The following is a 21,661-nucleotide window of genomic DNA, read 5'->3' as shown; positions in this document are numbered from 1 at the left end:
GGCCTGTTTAACGATAAACGCTTGAATATCTGGAAAAATACGAATGATACGGTAAAATGTTTAATCAGAAGTTGTATAGTATCGAAGGGGACATACCGTGCCATCTTTTCTTCTGTTTCTTTTTCTATCTATTTGTCGTTGCGATGATTTTCGAACGTCCTATAAAATTCTAAAACGAGATACTAAAATTCTTCGATAGAGATACTCATTTTTTATTACGTGGAATAAGTATTCCAACATTCTCACAGCCACGACGAACTTGTGTCTTCCGTACCAAGTTTTTCCCTCGTAATTCCTCGCCTTTCGCTCGATCTCGTGCGGAAACACGTCTCTTTAATTAATATTCATCCTTATTATCCCAGTACACGATCGAACTAGATCGTCGTTATCGATTAATAATCCCTGGCAGTCGCGTAATCGACGTAACGCGAGCACAAATACCGACGTTCGGTCGTTCGATCGCGAAAATACAAGATTTCGTTTTCCATCGATCGCTAATGAAAAAAAAAAGGAAGAAAGGTTTAATCTGATCGTGAATAAATTACCGGCTCGTCCTCTTACGGGACACCACCGAAGCAGGGGCAGCGTGCGCGCGAAAAACCGGATCGATTTCAGGACTTTATTACCGCGTCGTTATCGCCGCCTCTAATTGCGCTCATAATTAATCAGAGGATTTTTTTACGCGGTCATCGCGGGCCCGATAATTAAATTGAGAGCTAGTCGTCGATCGTATCGCGGTAATAATGTCGCGGAAAATGCTTGTACGATGCGACCTGCACAGGAGGCCGGCGTTAGCGCTTGTTTAACGAGAAAGAAAAACGACCAGATCCCTTCTTCCTTGTTTCTTGTTGTCATTAGAGTTTATAAAAGATTATCAGGCAGGTTTCATCGAAGCTTTTGTTGCTTACTTGCGTTATTATTGGCTTGATCGATGTTCGGGTTAATTTTTGTCCTTCTCGAGATTCTACATTGAAGAAATCTTTTCATTTCGTAATATATCATTTCAGTGATATATTGCTTTGGATGTGCTACGTGTAGAGATAACGTACACTGTCGTTCGTAAGTATCGGAATACGTGCGGCAAATGAGGAATTTATAAGGAATTTATCGGGAAATTATTAAGATCTCCAATCGTTGATTCGATCGATATGAAACAGGACGTATGGTTGATGAATCAGGTTAATTGCCCCTCGTGCTCATAATAATGGTTCATGGAGAAAGTAGATTTTTCTCGTTGCTGTGGGGTGGGGGGAGGGGATGTTTAGCCAGATCTTACGAGTCAGGTTTTATTCGCGAGCAGAAAGAGCGGTTTGAAAAGTGAATTCCTCGAGAATCACCGTGACACTGCCGGATTTGTCTTTCTATTTTGTCGTAGGAAAGTTTTCCGTGCTATATATACTCGTCGGAAGCGCCGGAAGAAACAGCCAATCAAATCGATATATTAAACACCATTGTGTTTGATAAGCGAAGAATTTATTTCGTAGGAACGAATTTATATAGAAATATTAAATCGCGGACAGGATTTCACTTAACGATTACAAAGAGAAATAAAAATCACGTTTAAAAACGTTTTCCCAGTGGCTGTTTGCACGATTCTTTTTACTCTTTAATGATTCACATAGGAATTTCTCCTCTCTTTTCTTCTTACTTTTCATCCGCAGGTTTTTCTTGGGTAGCTTTGTAATTCCCGAAGAATCGTCTGCTGGCAATCAGCGTATACGTAACGTGAGTCGTATTGGATTATTTCTTTTGGCTCACGCGTGTTGATGGTTGCAAGATGCGACGAGTACAGGAAATGTCTGAAAAAACCTATATCATATGGATGATTGGAGAGATCATTTGGAAATGTGTAAAAAAAGATCTATATCATCTGGAGCGACATTACGACTATAACACAGATAAATATACCCTTAAAAAAGCTTGCGCAGTATTTCTAATACTTTATTTTTAGGACATTGAATAATTTACAAAATCCTCGTTTTTCGATCGTATACATCTTATTACTGGTTTATTGCATCCTGCAAATAGTTCCTCTCTCGCCACTAATATGCTAATGTAAACATTTTCAAACACACTTACCCGATCCTCATCCACACAAATTATTCTCAGTCCGGCGCTAGGAATTTCGATCGTGAAACTTTTAAACGCGAACGCGACAAAAGCAAAAATAAATAAAAGGTGCAGGTAATAATGTCGCAGAAAGAACTTGGATAACGTTGAAGAGGAATATTCTATTCGCGAACGCGATTACGTGGCACTGCGACGCTCTCAACCAGCCACGTTGGAAAACGGCCGAAAAAGCTGCACCGACCGCAGAACGCCGATTCTCTAAACACAGCGCCACTGATTGCAAGATAACAGGTCAGCGCATCTCGTAGAACCGTTTTACCGCTTCGAAGTAGCAAGAAACGCTTAACGCAAACACGAATCCGCCAGCTTCTTGTTCCCAGGATCTAATCTTTCTGCTTCCTATCATCATCCACCAAGCAACGAGTATTACGATTTTTCTGGCGGAACTCCTCTTATGACGCGCCTTTGCGCTCATCACTCGCAATAAAAATCACGCTAGCGACCATTAATGCTTTTATCATTAATTCTTGCGTCCCCTTTTTTGCTGCTACTTTTTGCGAGAAAAGGAAATTTTATGCGATTGTTTATCACGCGTGAATGAATTTGGAATATTAACGTCGAGCTTCAGAGTGAAAGGATCGAGTGTTTGATACGTCGTTAGTAGAGTAGAGTACTCGTCACGGTATTTAATAGCCGAGAAAGACGTCTGCTTACGGTTCTACTCTTTCAATTATTTTCGCAAACTATCTGCCGTCTAAAAATAAGGCTATCCCGCGCCTTAATTGTAATTTTTGGTTCGCTACTTTAGGATTTTCGTAAAATTATCGGAGACAAATTACGTTACCGATTGATTGCTGAATTTGACCGATTTAATAGGTTGGTCCTGTGGTCGCGTCTGATTTGAGTTCGATCGGTGAGATTGGTCCGCGAATGGGATTGGCCGGACCGGTCGAAAGCCCTGCGACGGCCTCCCACCATTTCGCAGCAATGCGGAAGCCGTGCCGTCAGCCTCAAGGTCACCGGTGCACCTCAAGGTCACGAGCTTTTTGCTCGTGTGCCAATCCGTCTCGATCCTTGCCAATTTGCACACCGCGCTGCGACACATTGATCCCCCTAATTGTGTCAGTCATTCGAATCTTTCTACTGTCGACCCTTTCTTTCGATCCTTTTTTTCAGAAAAGATATATTTCTTTTTTTCTTTCCTTTTTCCTCCCTTTTTTCTGATTTCTGTCATTTTTTCGTGGCAATGAAAATTTGATGAGGAGGTTATGGCGTTTCCAAGATTAGAAACGATATCTTCGTCATTTTGGAAAATCAGACAAAAGGCAGTTAGTTGTTAAAAATCGTGATATTTTCAAGGTTAGGAGGAATATTTACGCTTTTTGGAAAGTGAAAATGGAATTTAATATTTACACATTGAGGAAGTATATATTTTTTTGTTTTTGTTTTGCGATGAAAACGGTACCTGTTTTTATCTTTTTGATATTGAAAACGGGGAAGGTCGATCGCTGAAAAAAATATCTTCGCTGTGGATACAATGTTTTTAACTGTTTAATAGCGAAATATAATCGTTCTTGACATCTAGTTATCGCAAAAACATATTTAAGCATAGAAATAATATTTTTGTTTCTTCTGTAGCGAGAGAGAAATGTTGGGTGGATCGTTCCTGACATTTGTAAAAATTGTTCGCAAATTTTTTAAATTCATTTTTTCATTTAATATGTTGCTATTTCGTCATGTGGATTTATTTTAACATTATGAAGGTTCTTTCGCAACGGCTGGTCAGGGACCCGGTCGCGTGTAGACAGTGACTGGCATGCGTGCGAGAGATCGATAACTTTTTCCCCACCTTTCGCCATTCTTGCTGACAACACGCGCAGCTATTTCCAGGTTTCAACAATTACAGGTTGCAAAAGCAAATTAAAGTTGAAAAATTAACAGGAAGCTGGTAAATACCGTTGATTGTAATGCCATCTAAATAATAAACGAGCCATCGTTGATAAATTCTCAGTCTCGTTTTATGTTATATCTAAAAATAATCAATAACCATTTTCTGATTTTAACATTCAAAAAGTAATTAATAACCGAGTGGTGTCTTATCGTCCTTAAAAATATCTTTTCTAAATTTAACTTAAAAGTACATACAAATTTCTCTAATTTTAATATTTATATATATATATATATATAGGTAACAAATATTTAAATTTTCTAAATTTAACTTACAGAGTCGCAGAAATTGCGTCAGATTATTTCTCATAAATCATAATTCACTTTCTATTTAATATCCATCTTCTAATTTTAATGTTCAAGGCGATACATGATTAATTCTTCGTTTGGAACTTTTCGAAAATATTTTTCGTAGATCGAGTTATCGCAAATCACGAAAGTCTCGATCGACAACTCGAAACTAATTTCCATCGTTTTCGACCAGAATCGTAGCGAGTAAATTATGCGAATGTTAAACGATCCCGATCGTGGTCTTCCTCGGTTTTCAGCGTTAACAATTCATCGGTCTGCTTGAAATTTATGCATGTCTAGATGAGAGAGAATACAATGCTCGTCCACGTGGCACAGACGATAATGTTTCCCTTCGTATTCCTCTATGGCGATAACGCACAAACCTAATGTTGAGGTTTTATCGGTAGCGACCCGAAGGGAAATAAGGTGCTCGTAGTATCCAACTTTTCGTGTTCTTCGAAAATGTTACTCTCAACGACACAGGTAGAACACGCGTGCCGAATGAATGGAATCTTTCAGACCTGAATCGGTTGTCTGTTGGACCAGTTCTGACCCACGTAATCGCTTAAGATAACGTTGACTAACAATAAGAACGATTCATTGTCTCTGATCTTTGAATCGAATCTTTTGTCCTCCGATTTGTTTAATGCATTCACAGATCTTTTTATGGTTTTAATAGTTTTGTTAACTCGGATACGATTAACTAATACATTTCAGGGATATTAGTATATTTTACAGACGTATGAATACACATAGAACCAAATACTATTTAAATAGAATGACAAGGAATTTTAACAACAATAATATTACAATTAATATATTTGAAGAATAGATTTTTATATTTTCTCACTAACATCTTATTCTCTCGTTTATTATTTTCTCATATGATAGTTAAATATAATTCATAGGAATTTTTATGCTTTGAAATCAAAGTAGAAATTTGGTATATGATTAAACAAATTTCCAGTTGTAGAACGTTGAAAATATCATTCAGTAAACGATACCTCAATTTTTTATATTCCTTCGAAATTCCTAGTGGCCGTAGATACATCATAATCCAAATTCTCCACTGAAAATCTACTGCAACATAATTAATGAAATTCCACTGTTCGATCGTATCGTGGACTCTCGTCTATTATTAACGAAATTTGTGGAAACTCGCGATACCATGTCGCCTGTTTAAAAATTCACGAGCCACACATCCCTGCAAACTCGTTTCGTTTCCAAACGGATGAATCATTCACTAGCAACGTTATAGCGAACAAACAATACCGTCACGTTTATTCAGGGGATTATACGACAACGTCTGGATAAATAGATAAAACCGTAAGTCATCGTGCAACGAATTAATATCGTTTGTATCGTTTAATTAAACACTGATTAAGCTGTACGATCCTCGATAACGCTTGCCCTTTTACCCTTATTTTCATAGTGACACCGAATGAGGGTAATAGAGGGGATAGTAGAGGGTTGAGACCCACCAGCCCTTCTCTGTCTCGTTGTTGATTTTTCTTTGTTCGTTCGTAACTGCGCTATCGGTTTATCGGCGCAATGTTTAATTGGATGGTAATTAAATGGAACTGGACGCGATAACGTTTACGAATTATGCCTACTTCTATTTCATTTGCGGAAATTCTGTCTTTGTTACACCGTTATTTTGTTACAGGATTTCTCGCGTGTAATTGCGGCCAGCATTATCCGTTCACTCGGATATTCGGTTTAGAGTTAATTGAATTGAACCGGCCGTACTTTAATTACTTTATTTTATTGTTCGAATGCTTTTTACGCAAGCGGCGGGTTCGATTATCGTCGAACACGTTATTTGGCTAGTTGCTAAGCGAATCGAACTGCGCGCTACCGTGTTTGTTACTTGTCTTTGTCGTTTCTTCGTTTGGGGCTTGTTCTAGGAGTATTTTTATAAGAACTGTAGACTCGTGGTTAAATACTACGATATCGAGATTTTGCAGTAAAATTATTAATACGAGTGACACGTGCACGATTATCGTTCGATAGGACACGCGGTTTATTTGTTTGTTGCGCTTTGGGGTTGTTCCAGAAGTGTACGTTTCCAAGTGAAACGAGTTGCGCATCATAAAATTAAGAATCGGGTTTAAAGTTATTAAAAGTAAACGATGTATACGATTATCGTTGAACGGAAGAAGAAGAAGAAGAAGAAGAAGAAGAGATCTTAATATTAATAAATTTCGAAGCTGAAGCTTTTGATAAATATTGCGATGGAAAACAGTGGTATCGGAAATATAACAGAAGACGATATTTAACGGGAGAAACGCGCGATATTCGTCAGTTTTCCCATTTCACCGGCTGCGTAGAAGTTGGCGAGCGTAATTTCCCGCTGTGGGCAAAATCACTGGGCTTCCAAGAAAATCATCGGGCGCCGGTTCAACGTTTCAGCCGGTCGCTCCGCCAGCTAGTATAGTTGCTCGCTGAACTATTTAATGCTCGTCAGACTTTCGACGCGGCAAAATCGCGCTCAGCTCTCCTCGCTCCTTTCACCTACACAACGACGCCCAACGAGAACGACGACACGCAAAAACGAACACACAGAGATGAACGAACCGAGACAGCGACGGGAAAACAAGTTTTCGCGAGCACCACCCGGTCGAATTACTATTATTTTCCACCTACGGAAAGACGATGTTATAGTAAAATAAATACCGTATGAAACTTTAGTCGATAATATTTCAACGTGGCATTATATTTCTACGTTTTACGTTGTTCAATTTTTTTTTAATAATTTATACCTTGGTTGATTAACGGTGACTCGCAAGAGTTGAATTACGCTATATGGAAAAGTGCAGAGTTAACGCAATTAACACCTTCCGAGAGCTTGGAAATTTGGAAATTTGCGTACGAACAAATTTGAAAGTTTCGCAATTTGAGAATAGAACGTTGGAGAAATTGGGTAGTTTGAAAGTTAACAAATTCGAAAAGTCGATAGTCGGTGTAGCTTGGGAATTTGAAAATTTCGAAAATCGAGGATTCGAGAGTTTCGAGCATTGAAACTTCGTCGATACGAGAATTTCGCAAAACCGAAAGTTCGTAGGAGTTTTCGCGAGCACTGTCGTTCTTTTTTTTTTTTTTTTTTTCTCCTGCGAGAAGAAGGTGTTTCGATAAAACGAACGTGGAGGCAGAATTTCACTCGATGATATTTCAATATGCAGAAGCATGTTCATAATATTTTTTTCCATGTTTCGCTTTGATTTACTTTAGTCGATTAATGGTGATTTACGCGGGTTAAATCAGGCTACATGAAAAATAAACGAATATTCTGGTGTATCGAGTAGAAAATAGGTAGAGCGTGATCGGTATTGGTATCGATTTGTTCGATATTTAGTTAAAACATTCTACGGGGAATTAATGCGGCAGTTTCCCCCGTATAAAGAAAATCGATAACAAAATAGAGGCGAAACGAGTTCCATTAGCGGCGTGGAGTTCCGTTTAATCAGCGTTTAATTAAATATTCCGCGATGATGATGTTAGAACGATGAATTTAAAATGAGAAGAAAAATGTTGGATGAAATAAAATAAGGGTGGAGTATACTGTGTTTACTATGGGGATGAGCTTTTGTAGGATATACTGTACGATTTAATTACCGATTAATTAGATACTCCACGCGATAATCAACTCGAACTCTATTTGAAAATCGATTGGAATAGCTGCGATAACAAAATACAGAGATGAAACGATTTTGCGCTTACGACGCATCGTTCGACACACGAGGGTTGACCGACGAACATTATTAAACCCCCTTTGACGGAATTAGTGCACGATGAAATGCTCCTGTGCTATAATTATTCCACTCTAATCGTATCGAAAAGGTCGCTACATATATTAGAAAAATTGGTAACCGTATCGTAAGAAAGTACAGCGAGATCGTCGAACCGCTTTTAAGTTTTAACCCTCGAAACCGCATCTGTTATATCAGGTTGTCCGAAAAGTTTCTTTCGTTTCGTAAGGTGATAATAGACGAACAGCAATTTCTGTTTTATATTATTTTACTGAATTAAGTATGATTGATTTCGTTCTATTATTATATTCGTGCATAATTCAACGAACTAATATAAAACAAAAAATATTGCGCGTCTATTATTTCCTTATAAAACGAAAGAAACTTTTCGGACAACCTAACGCATCGTAGAATAGAAGCAAATCGAAAAATACGTTCTCCCTTTATCTTCTTCTTTTCAACGATGATCCAGTGAAAGGAACAACGAAAAGAAATCACCTTTCGATTGTACGACAGAAAGTAAGATAAAATCTATTCTCATTATACGCAGTAAATTTCCTACTTGTTCGTAGACCAGCTGCCTCTTATCGTTGCTTTCATTTTCGATCTCAAAAGATCTATTCAAATTTCTCCGCGTGATAAATAGCTCGTTGCCTACGTACCGCGAACCACCTCTTTTCTCCAATAAACCACTTAAATTTATTTTTCGTTACTCTTTAAAATTCACTATACCGCAATTCGAATCATTGCGTTCACAAAAGTCGCTTATCCATCTTCCTTCTTTTCTCCTCAAATTCTTTTAACTCCGCAAAAGAAAGAACGATTATCTTATCTATGAATTATCTCTCAATTTACGTAAGATTTACCCAGCGAAATATCGGATGTAGTTTTAAAGAAAGAAAGACATTTTTCTTACTCTTCCTGAGATTTTCAATGCCGACGGAAAGACTAGCAGCCGTGACGTTCAACGTGTTAGAAGACAGTCCATAACGAGACACGAGGTTGAACTTAGAGACATTCCATTTGCAGAATAGATTCGCGACAGCGTAAGGGGTTGAATCTCTGCAACGTGCTGTTTCCGGGCATTGTCGAGGCGGTTCGATTTAATTTCACATGCAAGCGGTCCGGAATTAAAGCGAGGCCGCGTGAACGGGATTTGATGGGATTCTACTTCGAATGGACGTGCGGCAAACAAGCGGCGCAAAAAGCGCGCGTTGTCCGCCGCAGAAACGGTAATGGCATTGTTGGTCGTTAAACGGCCGGCTAAACGATCTCTATAAATACATCGGATCTAGTTTCCAAATTTTCTATTAAATAGAACCAAGGGAATATATTCTCGCGAATACATCCGCCAGTAGAGTTCTGTCATCTTTAACACTGGAACAACCGATAGTTAACACGAAGCTGTTTCTACTAAAACCATTCAAAATGACTGGTCTTTAAAAAATACGTAATGATAGAATATTCTTATATTTGTTAATTTATTCATTTCTTACGGAAGGAATTCCATGTTATGTAGTACATTTTTGGTATTATTAATCCATCTGGGACCATGATCTTTAAACGAGAGTTGACACATTTATAAAATTGTAGAATCAGTCAGTTTTGACTAGTGTGATATTTCTAGTGTTAGCATCTAGCGATCTGGCGATCGATCAGCAATTTTCCTGACAATCGATATCGTCATATCGAATGATACGTAGTAAGAATTTTAAAAACGTGTGGGAAGTTGTACAAAACCCTTTTACATCTTGACAAGAAAATTCTACCAAATGTCCAAATCGGACAAATTGTGAATGTAAACAACTAAAAAAACAAAAAAAAAAAACACCTTGACAAGTACCAGTCATTTTTATTGGGACTGGTATGAGTATTCTTAATACAAAATTATTTTGAGTTTGAGTACATAAAGAACAAAATAAAATTCACTATATCATTCTTTTAGTTATCGTTGCGAGAGTCATTACATCATTGCGGGGAAAAAATATAACATGAAGTAGGAATTTTAAAATAAAATTGTAAAACCAGTCAATTTGGCTGGTGTGATATTTCTAGTGTTAGCATCTAGCGATCTAGCGATCGATCCAAAATTTTCCTGACAATCGATATCGTCATATCGAATGATACGTAGTAAAAATTTTAAAAACGTGTGGGAAGTTGTACAAAACCCTTTTACATCTTGACAAGAAAATTCTACCAAATGTCCAAATCGGACAAATTGTGAATGTAAACAACTAAAAAGACAAAAAAAAAACACCTTGACAAGTACCAGTCATTTTTATTGGGATTGGTATGAGTAGCCTTGATACAAAATTATTTTGAACTTAAATATATAAAGAACAAAATAAAATTCACTATATCATTCTTTTAGTTATCGTTGCGAGAGTCATTACATCATTGCGGGGAAAAAATATAACATGAAGTAGGAATTTTAAAATAAAATTGTAAAACCAGTCAATTTGGCTGGTGTGATATTTCTAGTGTTAGCATCTAGCGATCTAGCGATCGATCCAGAATTTTCCTGATAATCGATATCGTCATATCGAATGATACGTAGTAAAAATTTTAAAAACGTGTGGCAAGTTGTACAAAACGAGGAAACTAGTTAATTGAGTTCGATTAACAGTTGCAGGACCCTTTTACACTTTGACAAGTACCAGTCATTATTTTCACTGGTATTGGTATGAGTAGCTTTGATACAAAATTATTTTGAACTTAAATACATAAAGAACGAAATAAAATTCACTATATCATTCTTTTAGTTATCGTTGCGAGAGTCATCACATCATTGCGAGGAAAAAATATAACGTGAAGTAGGAATTTTAAAATAAAATTGTAAAACCAGTCAATTTGACTGATATGGTAGTTCTAGTGTTAAAATACAATTTCCATGTACATTTCTAAGTTGCGATATGTTTGGTGTTGTTGCGAGATGAATGACGAATTTATAGAAGTATTCGATTAAATGAATGGCGAATTAAAATTAAGAAAAGCGGAGAATTCTTCGGGATAAATAGAGAAGTACACGTTGGCGATTCTCTTTATTGGCTTGCACGATAGTTGCTGCGTTCTATTTGAAGATAAAAGACGTTGTTTATGAATAGATAGAGACTGGTACGTGTGTTCCGAAGATAATGGAGCCTGTTTCGAATGCAACAGTATTGTTTGCAGAATATTGGAATATTCGAGGCTTATGTTAAGAAGAAGATATTTATAGAGGAAATGGTATTTTGGGCAGTTTGATAATGTTTGAAAAGAAATGACGCGATCTAAAGTGTGGATTCTAAAAGTATTGCAGTAATAGTACAATAACTGGAGTACATTTACAGTGACAATAGCGATATGAAAATAATGCAAGTATAGTTGTTATAATATCGTTCTAATAATTACGACATTGCTAAGTTGTAACATATGAAATGTCCCATGAAAAATTGGAAATCACGCGTAATATTAAATAACGGAAGATGATGATTCGTTTCCGTGAGTTTATTTATCGAAAGATCGTGCAAATAATCGTAAAGTGTAATATGAATTTCGAAGAATAATGTTTGTAATGTTGTCGCTTCAACCGTTTGATAATTTATGGAGTATCGCAGTTAGTACAATATTAAAAATCAAAAGTATCCTAGGATTTGCATAAAGTGCTTCTTAACAATTCAGCTTCTTGTTCGTGGGTCATAAAAAATAATCGCAGAAGGAATTATTCAATATTCATTCCACCACAAAAGCTCATCTTTCATTTAACCTGAAAGTCCAGCCTGAAGCCCTTGCAACGTCATGAATTATCAGCTCTATCTGGACGTTACGTTCTCGTTTAAAAACAGTATTTCCACGGTGAACCTCGGTTAGGAACTAGAGAATCTCGATTTAAAACTTCCTCTCAAAACAAATCCCGGGCAACCAAGCAAGCAGAAGCAAGCTCGGAAGCTTTATCGGAAGCGAAAGCCAGACAAAGAAGAGTTGAAAAAAACGGGAAAGAGGTGGAAGAGGTCGTAACTTTTGCAGAAAATTGCGACTGCCTGGTTAAATTGCGCGTCCTTTATTCCCTTTATTTCCTCGCGACCGATTCTTTTTTTCCTCGTCTGATTTTTTTCCCTCCCCTTTTTCTCGTCGCATGTCGGAATTTATGCGCGCCACCATGCTTGATAACAATGTTGCGGTGTAATATGCGGAGGGAACGTGTCACATGGCCGAACGAACAGAACAGAAAGGAACACGTATGCGTGTTTGGCTCACGCGTGTGAGTTTCAAGTAACATCGATCCGATGAGAATTCAACCCGATTAAATTAACCCGCGCTTGGATGTTAATTATCGTCCAATGGAATTAACCCTTCCGGCTGGAAAGAAAGGGATAGAGGAAAAGGCAGACGTAGGCAGGTACTTGTTGATTCGAGAAACCAGCTTCTTATCGGTGGTGAAGAGTGCCTGGCTTCTTTGCTTGCTTAAATTCGATTACACGATTGTCCAAGGTTTGTTGCGTGACAAGAGAAAATTTCTTCAGGAATGTTAATTCTTCGAGGTCCCATAGTTGAAGTCGTAGCGGCACTCGACAGCAAAGAACAACTCTCTTTTCAACGGTTTCGTCGAATCATAGTATACCATCGTTGACAGACTGTTTACGAAAGACCTACGAAACATAAGCAAGATCTTGACGAAGCATAAGTGTCGACAGGCCTAATGAACCATCGATATTCGATGGTCCTTCCGATAAATACTCGGAAGAAGGCGTACGTCACTACGATCGCGAATGCCTAACGAACGCGTGCGTAGTGGAGATATCGAGAGGTGACAAAAAGAAAAGAAAGGGATTAAGAGATCGGTCGAGACTCGTAACGAAACCATTAGTCGAGTTAATAAACACGATATTAAATAAAACGCCGAGTATTTCTTTGGCACTCTACACTTCCTACCATCTCAAAGTAATTGCAGTTGCAGCGAATCTTTTAATTTTTGACCTTTTGAATTTGCGAACTGTCGAATTTCTTAGTATTTTAACTTTCAAATTTTCAAATATTTAAATGACTTCCTAAATCTTTAAATTTACAAAGCTTCGAATTTTGATGTACCTAAGTTTCCAATGCTTCGTACTTCCAGATACTCGAATTCCCAAACCTTCGAATTCCCAAATATCCAAATTCTCAAGTCTTCAAACTTCTAACTTTCCAACCGTCCACTTCGTAATTTTTCAGACACTCCAATTTCCACGTTTTCCAGTCTTCGATTCCTCGAATACCCCAGCTTTGAAATTGAAACTTTGCAATGTCATTGTTACTCGATTGACTATGAAAAGATATGGTAGAAATGGCAGTGATGTTATGGGAGCTACGGTGAAGACGAACGGCAGCCAAACTTTTCGCTGGTTATCGCGATCGAATTTGGTGGTGTTAATTATCTTATCTGAAGGAAGACCCCCCGTTGAAGGGGGGTCCATAGCTGCAGACGGAGATTAAACTCGATTCACAGAAGCGAGTCACGAAACGAACGAAGAAAGGTACGACGATCTTCGAAAAGGGTCATCGCACTCGGCTTGCCGTGTATAACGGAAGTGAGGCCACTGATTTCGAGTAGAACGACCCTGAAGGAGTGCGTGCGACGCGCATCGCGGACTTGCCTTCGCTAATTTGCTTTTCGATGCTCGTACAAAGCCATCCGCCACCACTTTTTACCGACCTTCCCTTCCTCTCCTATAAATCTTTTATAGAATATTTATATTATATCTTCAACCGTGGAAGAATGTTTGAAACTGTTGCGTTGCGTTTATCATCGATTTAATTCTCATTTTGCTTTATACATATTGGTTTATGCTGTTTTTCTTCATTCTCATAAATGTTTTTGCATTTTCTATCATATGAGAATGTTTGAATTCGTTGGAGATAGTCGTCAGAGTTTTGAATTATTATTTCATTTTATACGTACATTTTCTGCCAGATCAACGAATTGAATCTTTGTACCTTAGGAAAGAAGAAATTAACAATCTGCATGGTTCATTTCTATCCCTACTACCCCTTCTCTACTCTACAAACATTATCAAACTTCGAGAAACCGTACGCTATAAAACGTCGCCTTACACCATAGTAATTCAGGTATAAGAACTAAATCTTCGTATCTTTTATAATCATCAGATTCTCTGTGCACGTGTACGCAAGATATCGCGTGGCTACTCAGCGCGGTATTGCATTTTCCACAAAAGAGTTCCAAAAGGCGTTCGAAACCTGTCAACTCGCTCAAATAAACTCCAAACTCCGACGCTTTATACAGACCGATGTGTCACATCTTATAAGTACTATCCTAATTTTTCATCGCGTTATACGAGCGTGTATTGGGTTGGCAACTAAGTGATTGCGGATTTTGTCATAACCACCTAATGGCAAAATCCCCAATCATATAATTGCCAACCCAATATTATTAAACTTCATCTACCATGTTCTTGTTCTTCGTCCAACCCTTACTTCTCCCTTCTATTTGCCATTCGACAACTGAGAAAACGCACAGAAAGCAGTACGAACCGCACGACAACCGATTTTACGATCACGACCCTGTCTCTGAAAAATGTGAAAAAATCGGTTGATCGCGGCGTCGGGACGCGGATGACGTCGTCGGACAGGGTTCGACCAGCCGCGGGATGAGATTGACTGTCGAATGAAAACGAGGGATTGGAATCGTCGGTTTGCGGTGTCGTCTGACTGACAATGAAATCGAGCCACCGTAAACGAACTAATTGCAGGCACAATAATTATTCCAGGGACCAGGCCCTGTGCGGCCTCGTCGTCTGCTCGCGGATTACGAATCGATCGTGGCCGCTCTCTCTGTTATTAACCCTCCTAACCCCTGCTGCGTTCCTCCTATTCCCTGGCACTCGTGTTCGCGGATCGACGACCAACGTCGAAATTTATCGTCCCATCCGCTCTCTATCTCGATGTTGACTCTTCTGGGATTTCGATTGTTCGATGCTCGATGGATGAGTTCTGATCGTGGTAGGTTTTTCGGGGGGAGAGTGGTTGGTATCGGCTTTTGAAATTTTTCTTAATGAGTTTGACCGTGTTTCGAAGTATTTGCGGCGATAGATGATGTATATTGCCGATGAAATAGCTGCGAGATGGAAATATCAGCGAGGTCGATGAGCTTCGATGGTGGATAAATTTTGGGCTGAATAATCGTAGGGATCTTTGAAATTTTTGTTAACGAGTTGCACCGCGTTTTGGAGATTTCACAGCGATAGATGGAATTACGAGAATTTACAAATTGGATACGCGATCGTTTTTGTAGAAAATTATATCATCTGAATACGTTTCATTTGCAGTTGATGATAAAAAGTACTCTGCCATGTCCGGCATTTGGCGTATTTCAACCGAAATTATGAAGCGGATACGTAGAATCGATGCACGGCAATTCGATTAATAAACTAAAATTATTTAAAATCAACAAGATGATAAACCTCGTTATCGAGAATTTCATTTCAACGACTGCAGTTCCGATAAATCTACTTCCATTATATTCATTTATTTTATTACAAAGAAACGATAAAGCGTGTTTAATAATATCCTCTTCCAGCGATTGTTGGTAACGTTCGTATTTTATGATTTACAGGGCGGTGACGGATCCAAGGGACGGTAGGAGAGTGGCCTTGAAGAAACTGCCGAACGTCTTTCAGAGCCTCGTGAGTAGCAAACGGGTCTTCAGGGAGTTGAAGATGCTCTGCTTCTTCAAACACGAAAACGTAAGTAATATTTATTTTATTGCTCGCCTGGCATGTCGAAAAATTGAAGCTTTTCAGAGTTATAAAGTATAACTGTTGAACGATCATGATAATTTTTTCGCTATAACGATCGATCAAATTTTGTCGTCTCTGAAACGGCTCTTCGAAACGTTTTTATTTCTTTCTACGTTTATATACCGTTTACAGAACAGCATGGTAGACGTTGAAAGATCGAGCAATCGCTTAAGTTATATTTCTTATTGAATTCTCTAGCGTTTTCTATTTTCTCTCTGACAGACGTTGGAAATTTTATTATGAAAATTTCATAAAGAATACGATTGAATTTTAGAAATAAACGAGTATTCAAATTCTGTCGTCAAATACAATGCTTCCAAGTATCGAATTCTTCTGTTTTTCTGAAATTATTTTCAAGTTTCAAGTTGCTTAAAAATTGTTCGCACTTGAAACGTAGCGTGTTTGACTTTCAAGTAACAAAACAGCCGCTTCTTACGAAAATTCAAAATTATTCGACGAGACTGAACGAAAAGTCGATAAGTAGATGTATAACTGTAGGTTTGGTGTCTAACCAAAAACCAGTGGTCTTTTTCCCCTTCGGAGGTGCTGATTTTCCAGTATATTCGCTTATCTGTGCCTCGGTTAGTAGCGGTTATCTGCCGTAGAATGAAAATACAACCGGCATTTTGTTTTACGAGCTAGATAAGCGCATTATCGTCCGGCCACTGAAGGAACGTGTCGATCTCTCGAGCACAGAGAAGCGTTTGCAAATTCCAAGAATTTTAATTCCCCAAGGAAATTCTCGTCTAATAATAACTTGTGCACCGCTTGTATTTTTCAATTCAGAGGAGAACCTTCGAGTTTCGATTAAAGTGAATTTATCGTTCCTTGATTCGTTACTTAGGAAACATGAAACCGTAGACAATTAGTGTAAAAATTTCAAAGTAAAGAGCAAAACATAGAACAAAAATAGAGAACAACTAGAAGAAATATAGCGTAGATATGGAAGAACAATTTCATCCTTTTTTTATATCATCTTTAATGTCCGAATTTTGCGTGATAATTTTTTTCGCATCCTGTAGACGCATTATGGTTCAAGCTAAATATTTTCGCATAATATATCGACGAGTAAATAAAAAAAAATTGTGTTATTTTTGTGTAAAATTGTGCTCCCTCGAACGACGCAGTTTGGGTCATACGCGGATTCTTTTCTGGGGAAATTTCGACGTTCATTTCGAATTTATTTAGCGTGCTGTTACAATTTTTTTCGCCATGGCGAATACGAGAGACGAGAAAGAGCGAACGCGAATTCGTTCGTGTCAATTAGATCCTCGCAAATCGTCGTTGCGTAGAAGAAGTGACGAACGGACGAATTTGGGAAAAAGATCAAACGACCAATGCGTTCCTGCTAGCTACACAGCTATTTCTTTCTTTTCTGCTTCAATCTTTTGCGACGAAGGGGAGAAGGTTATTTCAGTTACGCGGATTTCCATGTACGCGAACAGTCGCGTCCCTAAAGCACGCGTTGTTCGAGGGAGCAACTGTGTTCTCAAATATTAAGTTTCTTACTTAGCAATCACTAGACCGCGGATATTTATGCATGTTCGTGTATTTATAGATATAATTAACAAAAACTGTGATCTAGATACGCTAGGTAACACTGTATCGTACACTCTATGGATTTTTGCACTTGAAAGTTTCTCATAAATTTACAAAAGTCCGAAGTCTAGCAATTAAGCGGTAACATCGAACCAACCCATCCTGAATTCGCCATAATTTCTGTTTTTCAGGTCCTGTCGGCCCTGGACATCCTTCAGCCACCACATCTGGACTTCTTCCAAGAAATGTATCCTTTTCTATCTTGTCGACAGCACGGTCGAAACTGGTTTGTCTTTCGGAGAAGTCCGAAAACGGTGATTCTTTTACAGCGTCCCGTGTTTCCGGGACTTTGTGCCGCCTCCCTATGCAGAGTTAGTTTCAACGTCGAGACACGCTACCCGGCATAAAGACTCCTTCGTGGAAATATCGCAAATTTTAAGAGTATCGTTCCGCTGCAAGGAATTCATACCTCGAATTACGACTTCGCTATTTTCCTTCTTCTTATCCTCCTATATCACGAGTTCGTACATTTTATCGTACGGAAGTTTGGCAAATTTTGAATTTCATCGGTTAGAAGCGAACAGGATAATTTATCGCCGAATGTAGGAACAGAGTGTAGGAACAGAGAATATGATATAATATACAGATAGGTAACTTTGATTCTTTTTTAAATTATCTTTTCTTCTATTACAAGCATGCAAATTTTTTAACGTTTATCTAACCATATAGAAGCACATCATCTCCTGTGAATTTTGGGCAAATTTTCGCTTTGTCCGTGTAGAAGAAACGTTCCTAAAATTTTATATTCGCCGGCATCAAGCCTAGCCGAAACCACGCGAGAAATAAAAATGAAACATACAGAGAAGATTCGACAAGATAAATAAAGAAACACACAGAGAGGGAGAGAGAGAGAGAGAGAGAGAGAGAGAGAGCAAATTAACCGAATCACGCGAAATAGAAGATCCATGGGATGCGTCCACTAGGATCTTCGACCACTTAACCCGTACCCCGTGGATTTTTCAGTCGCTGCGGAAGCCGAGTGCACGCAACGTTCGTCTGAAGCGACGCGGCGCGGAAACTTTTAATCGAGGCAGTTCCGTGGCAGCTAGCAATTAAAGCGTAGAAGAAAAAATACCGTGATGGAGAAGCGATTCGACCAGCGACCCTTGTCGATCCTGACCGGTCGACCACGTGGAAATGTTTCATGCGAACGATCGTCGTTCCGCGGAACGACCTCTTCCGTTCATTTTTGTTTTCTTCTAGCCTTTTCCTTATCATATAGAAAATCTGTCGCTGGTTGCGTTTTTGTTTCCTCGCGGGAACAGAGCAAGACAACGATCGTAACGACAAAGGGAAAATATAGCGAGGACAATTTTTTCGAAAAGTTTTGGCTTGCATAGAGAAATATCGCGAGATATCTGCAGCGACGAGACTATCTTTCGACTTCGTTTCGATGCGTCGGAATAGAATCTGATGCTCGAAGAATTTGTTCGAACGATAGAAGCTTCATAACTCGAATTCACACGTGAAATTCCACCTGAATATCGCTGACAAATCATTTTCGAATTTTATTTCTTTTGCAGTTTTATTCCTAGGAATCTTGTAGCAATTTTCGTAAGATTCGAATAGGGTCTATCGGAGTGTCGAAAAACGGGAGGAGTCAGACGGGTTTCACCTTGAAATTAAGCTTCTTCCCCGGCGTGGAACGTGACGGAACACGCCATCGTTCCGCCACGGCGTTATTGATCTTCCGGCGTTCGTAACGCGAGAACCGAGCCTCGAGATTTATTGGGTTACCTCTTCGTCTACACGTGTCCGTCCCACCTCTGCGCACGGACGCAACTTTCAACTTAATTTCGTTTTCAAGAAGGACACCTTCCTACACTATCGCCTCCAGCTGGAAACTGGCTGGTTTTCTAGGTGAATCGATCGTCTCTCGTTTCGTCTAATAGATTTTAACAGAAGGGAGAGCAATATTTAAATCTTCCTCTTCGATCGAAGCTTCTATATTTTTTTTTTAAATTCAGATTGAACAATCTCATTGTTGAAATTGTCTGTGTTAAGGTGCACATTGTATATATGAAATTGGAAGACACGTTGAAAATTGTTAAATGTTATATGCACAGGATATGTAACACGACTTGAAGATATTTATTAGAAGAAGTCTATTTTCCAATTGAAACAGGAAATTGGATACACGTGTTCGTTTTAAGGATTCTCGATTGTCAAGATAAATTTTTGTCGATTCATGAAACATTCAAGGATTCTTTTTCCCCCAAGGTATATTTTATCAGAATTCTACTCAATATGTAACGTATCTGTCTCGATGATTGATGGATATGGATTAATCCAGGACTCGGCTTTCCTAGGACACAGAGAAAAGGCAGGGGAATAAGCGAAACGCGCGTGTAACGAGACACTTTACTGCAAGAAGTGAAGCAAGCGAGAAGAAGCAAAGTACGACGTATGGTCGTTCGTAGTGACGTCTATATGTATCGAGTGTGCATGATATTACAGGAATGTACATGCATATGCCGTTATATAGGGCGGTTGATAACTGGTGGTACAAGCGGAAAAATGGTGATTCTACGCGAAAAATACGTCGAAAATATATAGTAAAAATTTTTCGTTCGAGGCTTTGTTTTCGAGAAAATCGACTTTGAATTTTCGCTCGGTACGCGTGCACTTTATCGCGTCTCGTTATAACGGATCTCACTGTAGATCGTTGTCTCGATGGAAAAATTAAAAAAAAAAAGATTTTTATTCTATATTTTCGACTTCTTTACCCCCTTTCCGCTTGTACCACCAGTTACCAACCACCCTGTATAATAGCGAAAGATCACAATAATTCATCGATCCAACAATAATCGAACTGACCAAAAGCATAGTACTGTATTTCGAGTTGGTGAAAATACGGAGTTTGCGCAGCGTTTGGAAGCGAAACTTCTTTGAAATATCACGGACTAATAGCAACGTGTCGCCACGTTCGTGACCTCCGCGGTTTCGTAATGATCTCGTAACGAAAAGTGACGCGCACAGAGCCGAGAACAAACGGTGCCTCCACGTAACCAGCGAGAGCAATCTGCACGTAACCGGCCGGCCGCTTACGTAACACCATTGGCCCGTCGGAGCTCTAGAGGAAGTCTTTTCCTCTCTATGATACTCCTCCGGAAGGGATTTGAAAAGGACGTGCCCGAGATTCGCGTTTCACGCAATCTCGGAAATTCACCTCGATCGAGACACACATTCCAAGATTATTATAAAAGTAAGAGAGAGATTCTCGTTATTCCGAAGTCTCTGCAAAATCCATAAGATCTGCCTTTTAGAAATGGACATCATCGCGAAGATTCTGAAATTTTGTACAAACTGTCCAAGTACAATTTGATTTCAATCAAAGTTTCGAGAATTCGTCTTACTGCTTCTCTTGCTACTTCAATTGCACCAAGGCAAGTCAAACATGGCAGATGTTACTTCACGTAGAACTACGAGTGGAAGGTACAGTTGTTCTTAGAGAGTTTGTCCGCGATGTATGTACCAGATCGCCAAAACGTACGTCTGATTTCTTATTACGTGAATTGGAGCGAGTCAGCGTGAAACGCATGAGATTTCACTTTCCGCGAAACTCGGTGACTCGTCGATCGTAATCGGAGTCAGGCGCCATTCAAAGCCGCCGAACGATTGATCGATCGATCAACGTGAGAGCGATAGTCGATGGCCCCTTAAGCGAACGAGATCGCACGAACCAGCTACGAGAGTTAATCTCGATGAAGGCAGCTCGATAAATCAGTTCTTTCTACCTCTTTCTCTCTTTCCCTCCTTCTACCTCTTCACGCCGTTGCTCTATTTACCTCTTTATTACTTTTTTTTTTATATAAATACGGATCACCGGTGCTCCTCGTTATTACTTTTTTCCAGAAGACAACTCCTTAAAACCTTTCTCTTCTTTTCGTCAACTTCTTTGTCCTAACCTTTCCTCGTTTATTGTTCCAAGTTTCAATCCAGACAGATATCCGGCGTGACAGCATAAATCATCGTTACCGAGGGCGTTTGTCGCAAGAACCGTCTTCTTCGTTTCTCTTTTATTTTTCTATCGACATCTTTTTGTTTGTCTGTGTTTCGATGACAGTCGAACGGTTCGTAAGGAAAACGCGCGTTGCTCGCGCTTCTCTTTCCCCAAGGAAGCAACAGGATATTTTGGCATCTCTAATTTACATTCTATATATTTCAATTTCTTTAAACAAAATATTCATCGGATCACGCGATTTCTACAAGCGTATGCGGAATTATATGGCG

At 39.0% G+C, this 21,661-nt stretch overlaps 1 protein-coding gene and 1 long non-coding RNA gene across 3 annotated transcripts in view; one reads left to right on the top strand and one right to left on the bottom strand.

The window, feature by feature from the left end:
- Positions 1 to 21,661, bottom strand: part of LOC143302498 (uncharacterized) — a 200,804-nt gene that overhangs the window by 73,529 nt on the left and 105,614 nt on the right. The gene's annotated exons all lie outside the window — the stretch shown is intronic.
- The window catches only part of nmo (serine/threonine-protein kinase nemo), a 229,945-nt gene that overhangs the window by 123,319 nt on the left and 84,965 nt on the right, over positions 1 to 21,661 (top strand). For both annotated transcript variants that reach the window (XR_013058070.1, XM_076617408.1), the window contains exons 2-3: positions 15,646 to 15,775; positions 17,560 to 17,615. Coding sequence is in view for 1 of the 2 variants with exons in the window: in XM_076617408.1 (XP_076473523.1) it covers positions 15,646 to 15,775; positions 17,560 to 17,615 (186 nt within the window). In the remaining variant the exon portion in view is untranslated. The remainder of the gene's footprint in view (positions 1 to 15,645; positions 15,776 to 17,559; positions 17,616 to 21,661) is intronic.

The sequence above is a fragment of the Bombus vancouverensis genome, chromosome 3, assembly GCF_051014615.1.
Source record: "Bombus vancouverensis nearcticus chromosome 3, iyBomVanc1_principal, whole genome shotgun sequence".
In the NCBI taxonomy this organism is placed as follows: domain Eukaryota; kingdom Metazoa; phylum Arthropoda; class Insecta; order Hymenoptera; family Apidae; genus Bombus; species Bombus vancouverensis.
The sequence above is the reverse complement of the archived record's forward strand: the minus strand, read 5'-3'. Positions and strand labels throughout refer to the sequence as shown.